This window comes from Notechis scutatus, chromosome Z (genome assembly GCF_049901735.1).
Source record: "Notechis scutatus isolate UNSWTSFEM ecotype Mainland chromosome Z, rNotScu1.2, whole genome shotgun sequence".
Taxonomy (NCBI): domain Eukaryota; kingdom Metazoa; phylum Chordata; class Lepidosauria; order Squamata; family Elapidae; genus Notechis; species Notechis scutatus.
This window is the reverse complement of record NC_142025.1, coordinates 88,957,588-88,972,964: the sequence shown is the minus strand read 5'-3', so window position 1 is coordinate 88,972,964 and position 15,377 is coordinate 88,957,588. Positions and strand designations below refer to the sequence as shown.

The window sequence follows — 15,377 nt, the reverse complement described above, 5'->3', positions numbered from 1 at the left end:
AATCATAAAAACATCTATAGATGGTTCCCAGACTCTGATAAAATCCTTCAAATAAACTCTCTGTCAACCTAAAATGTCAGATCAGTGGCAGATCTAGATTATCATCCTTTTATCCTAGGCACGACATAATGCATATAATAAATCCAGAAGTTAGAGAGAGAGGAATTTCCCACATCCAAATGAAACAAATAAAATAAAGTGTAGAAAATCCCTCATTTTTCAATCAGTTTCTATGGAATGACTACCCCAGGGGTCATCAGTGATGTAGCTTTTGGTCATCTGAAAAAGCAGCAGAGAGAGGAATTGTCTAGCCAAAACGTAATATAATGGTTAAGGAGTTAGATCAAGATCTGAGAAACCTAGATTCCTCATTCAGTCAGGCAGACTCACTGATCTAGGGCTATCATTGTTTTTCAGCCCTCCCATCCATAATGATTTTGCTTGAAAGAAAAGATTAGAAGAATACTATACAGTATATGCCACCTTGAGATAAAAAGTGAGGTATGTACAGATCATAAGCATCAATGTTGTGGATTTTAAGAAGCCTCCTCAGGATGGAATACAATTGTACATGATCAATAGAGAGGCTGTAAAAGAACAATTGGCAGCGCCAACATACAACAGTCAGTATATCTGTGAAGAAATGTATGTATGTATGTATGTATGTATGTATGTATGTATGTATGTACGTACGTACGTATGTATGGTATTCAGCTTTGTTCGGATATTTTCCCATGTCATTATAGTTGTGCTTTTAAAGTTGTAGCAACGTTTCGGCAGAATCTCATCTGCCATCATCAGGCTTCTGTACTGTGTTAGTCTGTGAGTCAGACTTTCACAGCCGTTTCAGTTTTGTGAAAGTCTGACTCATATACACAAATGCATTTTAATACCTACTTCCCATGATGTATTTGTTTTTGCCAACTTTCCTCCTAATGCATCTCTTTAATATGCACATTTTAAAAATATTCTAGTATACTGAAAAGAAGTAAATTTCTAAAAGGCACTTTAAAAAGGAAATAAATGTATTTAACTACCATTCACTTTATATATATGTTCAAAGAAGTATGACTAAAGTAGATTTACCTAAGAATCTAAGCTAATAAAGGTATCTAAAATTTGTAAATGCCAATGAAAAGTAACTGGGTTCACATTCTCATGATCTGGCTATAGGGTCTTTCATTATTAAGTGGGTGACATCTCTCCATATACTTCTGGCTACTGAATTTTTTTCCATGCTTCTTTTAAAGGCTCAAAAACGGTTTTCCTTTCCATCTAATCATTACCAACTCTTTTCTATATTCTTGTTTTTCTTAAACCAAGATGTCATTAGTACCTTTGGTTAAAGAACAGTGTCTTCAGGAAAGTATCTGATGTTTTGTAGCTCCTAAAAGCTTATCCCCTTTAATAACATTTGTTGGTCAGAAAAAATGAACTAGACTTCTACTACTACTAAGCCCATATAAATGGGGAGTCAGACTAGTTAAAATGGATTAATAACTTTTGTGACTTCTGGTTGGAATCCAAAACTATTTCTCATCATTAGACTTACCAATAAGAGTGAGAGAAGAACTCTCAGCCTTCTCAAATGCAACTTGACTATTTCCCACAACAAGACCAATTTCAATCTAAGCATGGAAACAAAATACACAAATAAAAGCCTTTAGGAATAATGACATTTTCAATATTTCCCTTTGAGATGCAGAAGGCAAGAAACAAATTGGCCAACAGCAGAATATAAAGTTACTTTAATCCAACTGGCATTCTGCCTTCACGCTATTTTCAGCAGCATGTGTCAAAGGAGACTAATTCGTGATTATCTACTCTCTGATCAAACCATGAAAACAGGAAGAGGATCAGGCATCTAAGGTTCTAGAAAGGAAAACAGCTGCTAGCACAGAAGGTGGATGCAGAAAATACCATAACTCAAACTGGGAAATGACACAAGTGGGAATAGAATAGTTCTAATATAATAATGAACAAAATAAACAGAATTTGCCATATTTATATGTGACAAATTAAAACTGATTTAATGATAATATTACCTTAAAACATTAGACACTTCTATGATATACATTTGACACTTAGGATTTGATCTCGGTTTTTAGAAGTTTTGTTGGGCCATATGCTGTTTCTTAAAGTGTTTATTTTCAGTATTATTTCTTCAACTTCTCAAGGTTGGTTTGATTTTCATTGATTATGAAATTCTCTTAGTCTAAGAACTAAGATTATGATAGTTTTGCATGGTTCACTTAATGAAAAATTAGTTCGCGAAATAGTAAAGTTTTTCCCCTTTAAAAATTAAAAATCAAGTAATTACTTTATTTGGGTATGTCTTTTGTTTAGATTTCAGACAATTTCAGACACATGGTGATGACATCCCCAAATCAGGAGGATCTGAAATCTGCAGACCATTTTTAATCTTTCTGGGGGAAGGGTGTTTCTTAACATGCCAGCTTGTTTTGTAAGAAAATCAAGTTCTTAAGACTGCATTTTTTTCTGCCAAATTTCAAGAGATGTAGTCTTGGAGAATGCTAGGAACCCCTCAACCTGCTGCTTATCAGTTAAATGAGATATTCAGATACAATTAATAGAAGATTGGCCAAAGTGCATCCAAGAAGTCCACAAGGAGTGCCCTTTCCCAAATTCTGGGACTTGAAAGTTCAGCTGCCAGTTTTTAAGTCATGATCTTTGTCTTAAGACTACATGCATATTCAATTATGTAACTTACCTTCTGTTTTTTACTTATGGCAGAATCTCCTTTAAGAATACTAGGATCCATAGCTTCAATGTCCTTGACCAATAAGCCAAAAAGTTTTTCATTAAAGCTAAACACAAGCTGCAGGAGTAAAGAGAAATGCACATTAAGATAATATAACAGGATAGACAACTAATATTCCACATACAAAATTGGGTGATATGATTTATCCTAGATACCAGAAGATACATGCTATGAAGATCAGGGCCTTTCCTGATCTGCAAATTTTAAAGCAGAAGTACAGGCAGTCCTTGACATACAACAGTACATTTAATGACCATTCTAAGTTACAATTGCACTGAAAAAAGTGGCTTATGACAATTTTTCACACTTACAACCATTGCAGTATTTCCATAGTCACATGAACAAAATTCAGATGTTGGCAACTGACTCATATTTATGACAATTGCAGTGTCCCTAGGTCATGTGATCCCTTTTGTGAGCTTCTTACAAAGTCAATGGGGAAGCAAGATTTACTTAACAAACATGTTACTGACTTAACAATTCACTTAACAACAATGGCACAGAAGGTCAGAAAATGGGGCAAAATTTACTTAGCAACAAAAATTTTGGGCTCGGTTGTGGTTGTAAGTCGAGGCTGCTTGTATAAATTGCTGAAATATCATATCCCTGAGTAAAAGTCTCTTCATGTCTCATTTAATCATTATCAGGTTGTGTCTTATATCATACAGTCTATCTATTCATCCATCTTTATTATTAACTATTGTGGGTAGAGAAAAATGTTGTTGATGATATTATAGTCCAAAATAAAAAAACAAGTTTTGGGTTATAGAAACACTCCAAACATTCTTCATAATGGGAACTTTGGAAGTAATCACCTGAATGTATCTGGAAGGCATTGTTTTTCAATTTCAAACCCAACACCAATTATACACTCTTTACTTCTATTCTGCATTACTAATCACCTTGGGCACAAAGCCAGCTAAATCATTTTCTCTCAGCCCTAGGAAGGAGGTAATGGCAAATTATTTCTGAAAAACCTCTAGGAAGTCTCTGAAAGTCAAACACAACTGAACAGAAGAAGAAAAAAATTATTATATATTCCTTGATCTCTTCACTTAGCAGCAGAAATAATGTTAAGAAATTGTAAAAATATAACTTATTTTTATTTTCTATTGCAATTATTATGCTATCTAATGGTTACAATAAATAAAAAGCTTGTCTTGTACCATCCCTACACTGGTCAACCTAGCATCTTATCATTTCTGCTCTAATAAATTTGGCAAAAGATTCTAGCAAGCAGGTCTTCTCCAACAAGTGTTCCAGAATTCCATGAATTACTTGAGATATTCTGGTTGTATAAATAACTTATTATATCGATCAACATCTTTTTAAATGATGTCCTTAAAAACGTTGCCTACATCTAGGCATCAAGAGCCCAAAATAATCCCCAAAAGTTTGTAGCCTACAAAAAAAAATATAATAAGTATATGCTAACAGATGACCTTTTATTATTTGCAATATAAAAGGAAGTGCATTAAACTTATCATTCATAATTATTCACATCTTGGTATCAAATATAAAAGTTATTGCTAAATGAGAAACACACAAATGTGTAAAACCATTGGAGCACAAACCTGCTGTCCAACTGTAAATGCTTGGTTATTGAATTGCTGGATGAACTCTGCTGCCATTTTGTCTGAATCATAGGGATTTGGGTCAATATTTTTCTTCTGCAGGAAGTCTATCTCAATAGTCATAGTGCCAATACACTGCTTGGTCTTATCAAAGTTATACAAGGAAACTGTTAGAAAAGAAAAAAAATCTTGAATCATGATACCTTTTAGTAGAACTCTGTGTCCAAATTTAATTACTATTTTAATAATGTCAGAGTCAAAACTAATTGAGCTCATACACTATATTTTATCTCTTTTTGTTTTTACCTGTCCGCATTTTTTCCCCAAAACAATAAAGGTTCTTTTTAGTCAAAGTCATGATTATTCACAAAAAAGCCTTTATCAAATCATGCTATTATATGATCACTGGAACTGGAATTCAGGGCTTGGAAACTAAAATGGGGGTTATTAGCCAAATAAACCAGAGGGCCTCCAGCCCAACAATGTTAGGTAGCTATCTTTTATGGTCTAAAGCAGGAATATATATTTTGGGTTACATTTCACATGATCATTTCTTACGATCCCTGACAATTTCTTCATATAATTATTTTATACTTTTGCATCAGTAGTAGGTAAATGTTTTGAAAAACATCAAGGTGCCTACTACTGATGCAAAAGTATAAAATAATTACATATGGAATCTAAATTATTGTTTTATTAAAAACTAATTGTTACCAGTGTTTTTAACTATAATCACATTTTTAAAAAATGGACACTAAATGCATGGGACCCATACATGATTCTCAGATACATAACCAAATACTTCATTGCATGGCCCATTGTTCCCTACCATCTACAACAGGGGTCCCCAACCACCGGTCCGTGGACCGGTACCGGTCCGTGGAACAAGTCCTACCGAGCCGCTGGCTTGCTGGGCGCCGCCATCTTGTTTTGATGAAAAAGTGCTTCGGTGAGCTTTTCCGGGTAGAAAGCCATTTCTACCCGGAAAAGCCACTGACGCGCCATCTTGTTTTGATGAAAAAGTGCTTCCGGTGAGCTCACCGGAAGCACTTTTTCATCAAAACAAGATGGCGGCGCCCAGCTGATGTCGTACCGGGCCGCGCCGTAAAAAGGTTGGGGATACCGGGCCGCGGCGTAAAAAAGGTTGGGGATCACTGATCTACAATACCTGTAGGTAAATTAGATGGAAACACAAGAACGTTTTCATTTCTGGTTAAACACCATCTGATTTTCATTCCTAAACAAAATGAGTCTATCAGTAGGATTGCTCATTGTGTCACAAAATACTCTGTGGAATTATAAAATGTGTTGAACAAAATGGTCAAATCTGCCCTGAGAATCATTGTTGAAAAATAAGCATAATGATAATCAAAATATCTGTTCACAATGACTGTCATGACTGTTGTTTCCTTGAAATTGAACATCTAATTTACACATAAACTTACTGAAAAACAACTGGCTATTTTGCTTGTTTGGTTGATTTGACATTTTTATTTTATTTTAAAAGATAGCTTCAAATGCAATTAATAAAAAAGCAGATTTTTTTATTTATATTTTTATTGAGGTTGAATCAGGCTTCCATCCTTCTGAGATTGGTAAAATGAGGGCCCAGATTGTTGGGGGCAATAGCTGACTTCATAAACCACTCAGAGTGTGCTGTAAAGCACTATAGAGTGGTATATAAGTCTAAGTGCTATTGCTATTGCCATTGCTATAAAAGAAAAGAAAATTATGGCCTGTGCAGAATCGGAGAGGTTAACCCTAGAATTAAAAAACAAGGGGGAATCTGAGTACTATGAAACGTGGAATAAATTCTATCGGTGGTTGCATAGAAGGAGGCAAGGTCGGAACATAAGTAACTGCGATGATTAGAATAATTAGTAAACAATGTATCAAACAAGAGGATTGTAAATGGTGAAGTAAAATTTATATATGTATAACAATTGTCAAGCCAGAACAGATGAACCGTGTTGTACTCTTATAATTAAAATGTAAAAAATAAATTTAAAAAAAGGAAAGAAAGATTTACAAACTATATAAAATTGAACAGGGATTTTCAAGGTAACTTTTGATTAGTACCATATATAAAAATAAATATATCAAATTTAACTATTAAAAATCAATAAGTAACAAAAGTAATCAAAATGACAAAGAACAACAAACAGATCAAACAATTATTAGGTACTTCTATTTTTTTTAGATGTATTTTTTATTATTTTTTTCCAATATGCATCCATATTGTGTGCGAACAGAGTTGGTTCTGGGTATCATTCATATTAATCCAATTCATCATAACAATATTAGTAATCTCTATCACATTTGTAGAATTTAAGTAACCCTCATTATATTGTTTAAGCATACATCAACTAAAAAAACCCTAACTCATCTTTATCTCTATCTTCATCTATGTCTTTCTTGTTTAAATTAAACCTTTCTTTATATATGTAAAAAAATAATTCTAAGTATTCATATTGATCCAATTCAAGCTAACAATATTAGTAATCTCACATTTATCAAATTTAAGTAATACTCATATTATTTGAAAAAATACATAAAAGAAAATGCCTAACATCTGTAAACTTCTTATCTTTCTATTATTTTTATTCATTTATAAACATTAATATTCTAATATTTCCCTTATGTAATTTTATTTCTGCCTCCTTTAGCTTACGATCAGGCAATTTCAATATTTAAATGGCAATTCTTTTTATCCATCATCTCTTCTCCTCCCATACTCATCTTTATCTCTATCTTCATCTTGCCTTCCTTATTCAATCTAGACCTTCCTCCCAATACAATCGCATGGTGCTAATTCTCCCAAATATCTGCTAATGTCCCAATCTCCTTACCAAAAGTATATTCCTGTTTCTCCAATTGTCGATTTATCTGTTTTATTTTATTATCTTTTTTCCTTTATTAGCTGATTTGTCAGTCCTATTTTTTGCTCCAGTCCTTGGTTTCTTTGTTTGTTTGTTTTAAACAAATTTTATTGATTTTCAAAAACAATACACAAACAAACAAAACATAAAACATAAAAACATATAACATCTTTTCTGAAAGCAGTTTGATCCCGGGTTACATCTCTTCGTACCTACACAAATTCAAATTCATGTTCATTTTATATACCATACCATAATATCTTATTACCATTCTACATTTTCTATATAGCTTCTCCCCTCTTTTAACTTTCTTAATTTTATTTTATTTATTTCATCTCAATTCAGATCATTATACTTATATTCTTTGTCTGTCCTGTTTCCAGCTGTCTATTATCTTTTCTCATTAGACAAAATTTCTCCTGTAATCACTGATTGGAGTATGACGCCTTTATATCTTTCCCCTAAATTTATAACACTTAATATAGTACATAACTTCCATTCGGATTCTGCTTAGTACATTCTAAAGTTACACACTATATTTTAAAAAGAGAAAAAATCATAAATATATAATATAGTTAAAACAACAAATCCATGTCAATTCAAATCTATTGTTAATATTAGTATTCATTTAAATCTTAAACATTTTAGACGTTACTTTTCAAATAAGTATCATACTTCTATGGGAACACTTATAAACTTTCCATAGTTGCTTCCCCCTACTTCACTCACATTTTAAAACATTATATCATTAAAATGTTCCCATTCCTTCCTGGTTCAATTCTCTCATTTATTTCATTTCATTTATTTTGTTCATAAAATTTCACTAAGTTATACTGAGTATTTTATCCCACTTTTTATCATATGTTGTTTCCAATTTTCTAACATAATTTCTAATGCAAATATGACAATATAATCTTATGTACCTTTGCAGAATCACTTTTTCAGTTAAATTTTTAGCCATTATCTCTAAATAAGTCCTGTTTCTTTACATCTTGCTCCACACCTTTGTAGCTTCTCTTCCTTCCTTCCTCCCTTGCTTCTTCTCTCTGCCCTTTTTACCCCTTGTCTCTCCACCTCCATTTCCTCTTCTGTATTCTCTTTTTCTGTTGCTTTCTACCATTATATCCACTTTTCACCTTATTTTTCCCTTTTTTGGTTGTTTTTTTGGGTCTTAAAGTCTCCATTCTCTTTCCCCCCCTTTCCCCCTTCTTCCCTATGGAAAGTTACTTGTTCATCAAAGATGGCTTCTTCTTTGTCCCAATCTTCTTGTTGTGCAGTCAGTTTCTCATAGGTACAAATCGCCATTTCTTAGAATTGAAAAACAGAGCCAAGAGAGCCTTTCCCTTCTTGTTCCTCTTTATATTTTTTAAATTCCATTTTCAGTTCATCCACAAGCAATGCCATTGTAAAAAAAAATTCAAACAACCACCCAAGTGTTTTTAATCATTCAGATATAATTTCCAAGAGTCCCAAAGTCACCAAGCAGTCCAAATAGACAGAAGCTGTTTCTTTTAACACTTTCTTCTTTTTTTCACTTTCTGTTCTTGGGGTTGCTATTTAGTTACAAAGTTCCAGTTAAAATGTATCTTTTAGAAGTCTTATTAGAGTTTAATCAGATTATTTTAAATTCCAGGCAGTCTCCTCCTTCCAAATTCTTATTCTTTTCCTCTTCCTTCCCACTTACAGCAAGACAAAAAAAAATTTTTATGTTCAGAAATCCTTATTATCCCCTTGACATTTAATTATCCAGTTTAATTACCTATTGATGCCAAAGCGGGTTTTTCCGATTTCTCATTCATTTCTGTTCGCTGTCAACGTTAGGAAGGAGAGTGGAAAAAAAACCTTTCCCTTTTAACTTTCATTCACCGCTTCTGAGTCTTCTTTGGGAACGATGTATCTTTTGCAAAATTTAAATTCCAGGGTACCTTAGTTGTTGCTTTTTGTTCCGGTCAGCCAAAAACTTTCACTTCTTAACTTCCTCCTGCACTTTCTTTTCTGGTTGAGTGCTTCTTTGAGGCGGCCATTTCTGACCGCCGCTCTTACCGCCTTCATAAAAGGGAGTTTAGCTGGCTGGGGAGGAGAGGTGCGATTCCCCTCGACCCTGCCAGGTCTCCCCTATCTTCACCACCTCTACGGGGTGGCTTAGCCCCGAAGCCGGCTGGCTCGGGGCACTCCAGCGGCGAGCGCAGGCAGAAACCGCGCACGATCGCGGATTCCTGCCTGCCCCGAAGCACTGCAAACCGCCAGTCCTTGGTTTCTTTGTTGATATGGCCAATCCATCTGTTCTTTCTGCTCCTCTTGCTTGCCATTTATTTGGTCTTCCTCTTCATCAAGCTGTTGCTTCATTTGCTTGTTTTTCTGATCCATATTCTTTCCCTGTTCATGTTCCATTTGCTGGTTTAAGAAGTTCATTTCATCCAATCTTCTGTTGGTTCCACCAATTCATGGGCAGTTTGGTCTTTATTCATTGTTCTTTACAAGATATTTTCCATTTTCTCATCCATCCTGTCGATCAAATCCATCATATTTTGGAACAACAAAAACGTCTCATTTAAAAGTCCTCACGTTTCCACAGCTGTTCCTTCAACTCCAGACATAGTAGCAAAAAAAGTGGAATAAACAATCATGCCTCAATCTGATTCAGAGAGTCCAAAATTATAGGAGTATGGTTTATTTTCCAATCATTAGTAGATGGAACTCTCCTCTCAAATTTCCATGCTGCTTTTTTCCCAACAGATGTTTATTTCACTCAATCTCCATTCCTTTCAAACAAAATCAATTATTTAAATAAGCCAAGTCGAGCATTTACTCAGTACTCTTGACAGTCCAAGGTATTTTTCAAGATCTTTAAATCTCCTCTGTGATTTTAATCTTTTATTCTAGCTTCCCAGAGTCTCTTTTATAAAATGTCTTTTTCACTCAATCTCCATTTCTTTCAAAACAAGGTCAATTGTTTAAATGAGCCAATTCCAACATTTACTCAATACTCTGATAGTCCAAGGTATTTTCCAAATTATTTAAGTCTGTAGTTTTAGTATTTTATTTTAGCTTCCCAGTGTTTCTTTTATAAAATGTCTTTCTTATTTCTGCCTCTGGTAAGCATAAGGCAATAAACAGTTAAAGATCAGAACCACCAAATATCAAATATTTCCAAAGAGATCTGAAGTTATAGGAGTATGCTTTGTTTTCCAATCATTAGTAGATGGCACTCTCCTCCCAAATTTTCATGCTGCCTTTTTTCCAGCAGATATTAATTTCAATCAAGGTCCATTTCATACAAAGCAGAGTCAATTATTTAAATGAGCCAGTTCCAGCATTTACTCTATATTCTAATAGTCCAAATTATTTTCCAACTTCTTTAACTAAGCTCTATAATTTTAGTTTTTTATTCTGGTTTCCCAGAGTTTCTTTTATAAAATGACTTTCTTATTTCTACCTCTGGTAAGTGTGAGACAACAAAAAGTTAAAAGTCACAGTCCTCCATGGGATATCAAATTTATTTACCTCCTCTGTAACTCTCCTGGAGTCTAGGAGTCACTTTTACTTTCATCAGTAGATGGCACTCTCAACTTGCTTTTCAACAAAAATCTACAAAGTGCTTATTTTTTCGCAGCCTAAACAATTATGTTTTTAGAGTCTCTTATCACAGATTTTTTATTTCTTGGGGTTAATTTTTAAATAGAAGAATCATCATCTCACCCAGCAACAATCTCTATTCACTGCTCTCTTCACTCCTGCATTTTCTTAGGTATTCTGAACTGTCCCTGGTTTGATGGCAGCCATGTTGACTGACTGCCGCTGCTCCTCATCTTCGGATGAGGTAGATTTTCCAAGTCAGGGAGGAGAGATGCGGCTCTCCTCCATCTACAAGGTGCCCCTCTTTACTTCACCACCCCTACAGGATGGCTATGGTTCCTTTCTGAGCCCTCCAACAGGGAGAGCTTGAAGCAGGTCTCTACCTCCAATGCCATCAGAAGAACAGCCGGAAGTCCCATTATTAGATCCTTCTAAATCAGGGGTCGCCAACGTTTTGGACCTCAGGGACCACCAAATTCATAATTTTAAATCCTGCACACTACTAATATGAATCCAGAGTGCCGCTCGCTGAAGTGCCTCCTACTGACAGGATGGGGGCCCTTCAGGCACTTAGCTTGGCTGCCTGTTTCCACAATCTTAAATACTCAATGAATCATTTGGACCCGTTTCCCACAGAAAACAAAACATCAGAATATCTCATCTCTTTTTCTCTCTCTCATCTCTTTCCCTCCCTCCCTCTCTTTCTCCCTCTATCTCTCTCTCTCTCATCTCTCTCTTTCCTTCCCCTCTTTTTCTTTCTCCCTTTCTCCCTCTCTTTCCCCCCCTCTATCTCTGTCCCCGGGGGTAGGGGCAGGGGGAAAGGAACCTCTGAACTGGTGCTGGATGGTGGCAATCTGATGTCCAGAGGCTGACAAGCCACATGCTGCAGACCAGATGGCTTGCGGGGAGGTGGGATAACAAGGGTGACACCAGAGACAGATGGACTGATATGCGCAGGAGATCGTGGCATCAAAGCCCTTCCCGGATGTTCCCTGGCCTGCGAGGGGATGAGGGGAAAGGAACCTCTGAACTGGTGTTACCTCCTGCCTCCGCGCATCGAGGAGGTCGAGTAGCTGCCAGTGATGCCCTCAGGTGAAGATGCTGCAGGGGCGAGGCTCAACCCCTTCAGGAGCCACAAAGCGCTCACCGCCCCTCTGGTACCCACCAAGCCTCCTCCTTCCCACTGGGCGTGTGAACGCTTCTGGCGAGGAGGAAGAGAAGCGTAGTGGGAGGAGGCTTTGCAGCTCCTGAGGGGAGAAGTCGAGCCTCCCCCTCACAATAACTTCATCCGAGGGCATCGCTGGCAGCTGCTTCCTGTGGCACAGGAGGTCCGTGCTCTTCCCGCTGCTGCTCGGGCTCCTCAATGCACTGAGTTAGGAGGCAGCAGCAACAACACAGCTTTGCTAGAGAGACTGCAGGATTGTTCCACCTCCCTGCCAGCCATCTGGTCTTCAGCACGTGGCTCATCAGCCTCCGGACATCATATTCCCACCACCCAGCACCAGTTCAGAGGTTCCTTCCCCCCACCCCCATCCCCTTGCAGGCCAGGGAACATCTGGGAAGGGCTCTGATGCCACGATCTCCTGCATGCTACCCTCCCTCCCCACGTGCATCAGTCCATCCACTGTTGGTATCACCCCTGTTGCAGACACGGGTGTGCTACAGCCCACCAAAATTTTCTCACAGACCACCAGTGGGCTGTGGGCCGTTTGGCGACCACTGTTCTAAATGATTTAGGATAGTCTAATATATCAGGCAAAATCTAATATTTTAAAATTTTAGATTACAAGAACCCAAACTGGATATAGAAGTCCACATGCAAAATTTCAATTTGTAAAGTGTTTTGCAAGTTGAATTTAATTCTCAAGTTTGTTTTTAAATCTCAATCTATCATTCTTCCATTAAAGGAATTATATATTATTTTCAGTAAAAAGCATAGAAGACCCTGGTAACTTACATTTCCTCTAAGGTGTGCTTGCTGTTCATAAAACCTATATATATTTATAAACTCGATTACAAGCAAAATTAATTATAAATAGTAGCAATATATTCAGTCATTATAAAATTCTAAGCTTGGAACTCACTGGGAATCCTGAACAAGTTCACCACTTCTGCTGAACTGCTGCAGCAAGGATTGCTTGGCTATGATACAGACTGAGCACTAAAAGAAGACCATCAGAACCTCCTACCGAGTGTTGCGGTTGGTACCAAGTGACTCTCATTGCAACAGTTAAGCCAAGGCAGCGAGTTTGTGCCTTTTCCCTTGAACAGCAAGTAGAGAGAGCTATATGCAATGAAATATCATTTTAATGTATGCCGATTAGTCTACATTCAAAGTGACAATAAAGTTATTCTAAGTCATAGTAATTTTCCAATCTTTCTGTTATAGCAAACATGCTCCAGCCCCCGCACATACATATTTCCCCTGCATACTAAGAAGTGCCCCCTTCTTTAAAAAAAAGATGTACAGCAAAAGACAGGACCACAGTGTCTCTGCCAGTAAAAATGGAGCCCGGGAGGGCCACAAGTTCTGTTTTTCCTGGCAGAGGGCTGCAGAAGAATCCCCCCAGCCCCACCCAAGCCACCACAGGTGCCCCTGACACGAATGACGTTGAGCTAGCCACACCAACTGTGGCCATGCCCACCCAGCCTCCAAGGTCAAACACAACCCTGATGCAGCCCTCAATGAAACTGAGTTTGATACCCCCTGATATAAAGAGTCAACTCCGTACATACTTTGTAGAAAAATAAATCTTAACAATGCTTAGAAGAATTGGTATTTAACATTAGTTTCCTTCTATAATGAACTACCTTTCAGAATCTTTCAAGTGTGAAAAAATTATTCTGATTACAGATAGTCTTCACTTTTTGGTGGGGGAGGGCAATGTGTTGACATTTGTAAACTCTTCAGAGAGTGCTGTAAAGCACTGTGAAGTAGTATATAAGTTTGAGTGGGAACATAAGTTGAGGACTATCTGTATTGCATTTCCAATCATTTGTGTGTGTGTGTGTGTGTGTGTGTGTGTGTTTTCTTAAGTTTTCACGGGTACTTACCCTGTTTCTCCAACAATACGGCCTCCCCCAAGAGGAAGTCCCAGCATGTTTTATAGGCACGAAATGAAATTAAGCCCCTCCTCCCAAATTAAGGCCTATATTAAAACATGCAAAATGGGGGGGAATGGTGGGGGGGCTTGTCGTTAGGAAGTACTTTTGTTGCACACCCGGATATGGTGCTGCCTGCATTGACCCCAATGCGAAGTGCCCCACCAACGCCGAGGTCAACATCCAAGCCGTCGCCGCCCGCCCGAAGATGCAAGGGGAGGGGAATTAAGTCACCCCCGAAAAGACGGCCTAGCCATTTTTTCGGGGCTCAAAAAAAAATAAGACCCAGCCTTATTATATGAGAAACACGGTACATGTATGGTATTCAGCTTTGTTCGGGTATTTTCCCACGTCATTATAATTGTACTTTTAAAGTTGTAGCAACGTTTCAGCAGAATCTCATCTGCCATCATCAGGCTTCTGTATTGGGTTCGTCTGTGAGTCAGACTTTCACAGCCGTTTCAGTTTTAAATTTGGGGCTAGCCTACTGCTGTGCCAGAATGGATTTTTCTTCATCCTGATTGGTTGGGAGTCTTGGTCTGTGTTTATTGGTCTGGGAGTTTGCTGTGTTCTGCTTGATTGGTGTTTCTAATATCTTCTGTCTGTTTTGTGGCTTTTTTTTGTCTTGATTGGCTGGCAACATTGTGTTCCTGTATTGGAGGCTTTTAGTGCGGCTTGGCTCCGAGTAAATGGACAGCTATCATTTATTAGGAAGCTAGGTTTCATCTGGGTGCCTGGTTGGGGTGTGTTTGAGCTGGAGGTATCAGGGGGGATCTGTTTGTGCTTAGGTGTTTGCCTGGCTTGTGGTGTGGAGATTTTTTTGTTTGTGAGTGCAGGCTTCCAAATAATTGACAGTCTGGTGGAATCATCTCTTCTATTCATCCTTTCAGGTCTTTTTTCAATCTCTATGGCTTCTCTGATAATTCTGTGGCTGGGGTTTTCTATAGTGGCTAGGGTTTTGGTGCCATTGAAGTCGATGCTATGACCTGTTGCTTTCATGTGTTGGACTAGTGAGGAAGTGTGTGCCAGCTTTTTTACTGCATTTTTGTGTTCATCCAGGTGGGTACTTATTGAAGAATAAGTGATTGGAAATGCAATACAGATAGTCTTCAAATACATACATACATACATACATACATACATACATACATACATACATACATACATCTATTTTAAAATATACCAGTTCACTTTGAACATAATAGTCACACTAAATTTTATATTTATCTATAATTTGGTATTATATTATGGTATATAAATCATGGACTTATTCTACTTCTGAGTTGTAAGTATAACTTATAAATAAGCCTGAACAGATGTTCTGACTTTTCTGTTTTATGTTTTTAAAAGTATTTCTACTTTTTGAAATCATTGTGTTATTTCAGTTATTTTAAAATTCTGAAACAATAAGGCATTTCTGACCATTGCCTCAAAAAATTTCATCTTTATTAAATCTTGCAATCA

General features: G+C 37.0%; 1 protein-coding gene across 5 annotated transcripts in view; it reads right to left on the bottom strand.

The window, feature by feature from the left end:
- The window catches only part of NSF (N-ethylmaleimide sensitive factor, vesicle fusing ATPase), a 74,422-nt gene that overhangs the window by 44,150 nt on the left and 14,895 nt on the right, over window positions 1–15,377 (bottom strand). For all 5 annotated transcript variants that reach the window (XM_087946864.1, XM_026682797.2, XM_026682796.2 and 2 more), the window contains 3 exons: window positions 4,357–4,523; window positions 2,732–2,839; window positions 1,553–1,628 (listed from right to left, as the gene is read on the bottom strand). In XM_087946864.1, the coding sequence (XP_087802990.1) occupies window positions 1,553–1,628; window positions 2,732–2,839; window positions 4,357–4,523 (351 nt within the window). The remainder of the gene's footprint in view (window positions 1–1,552; window positions 1,629–2,731; window positions 2,840–4,356; window positions 4,524–15,377) is intronic.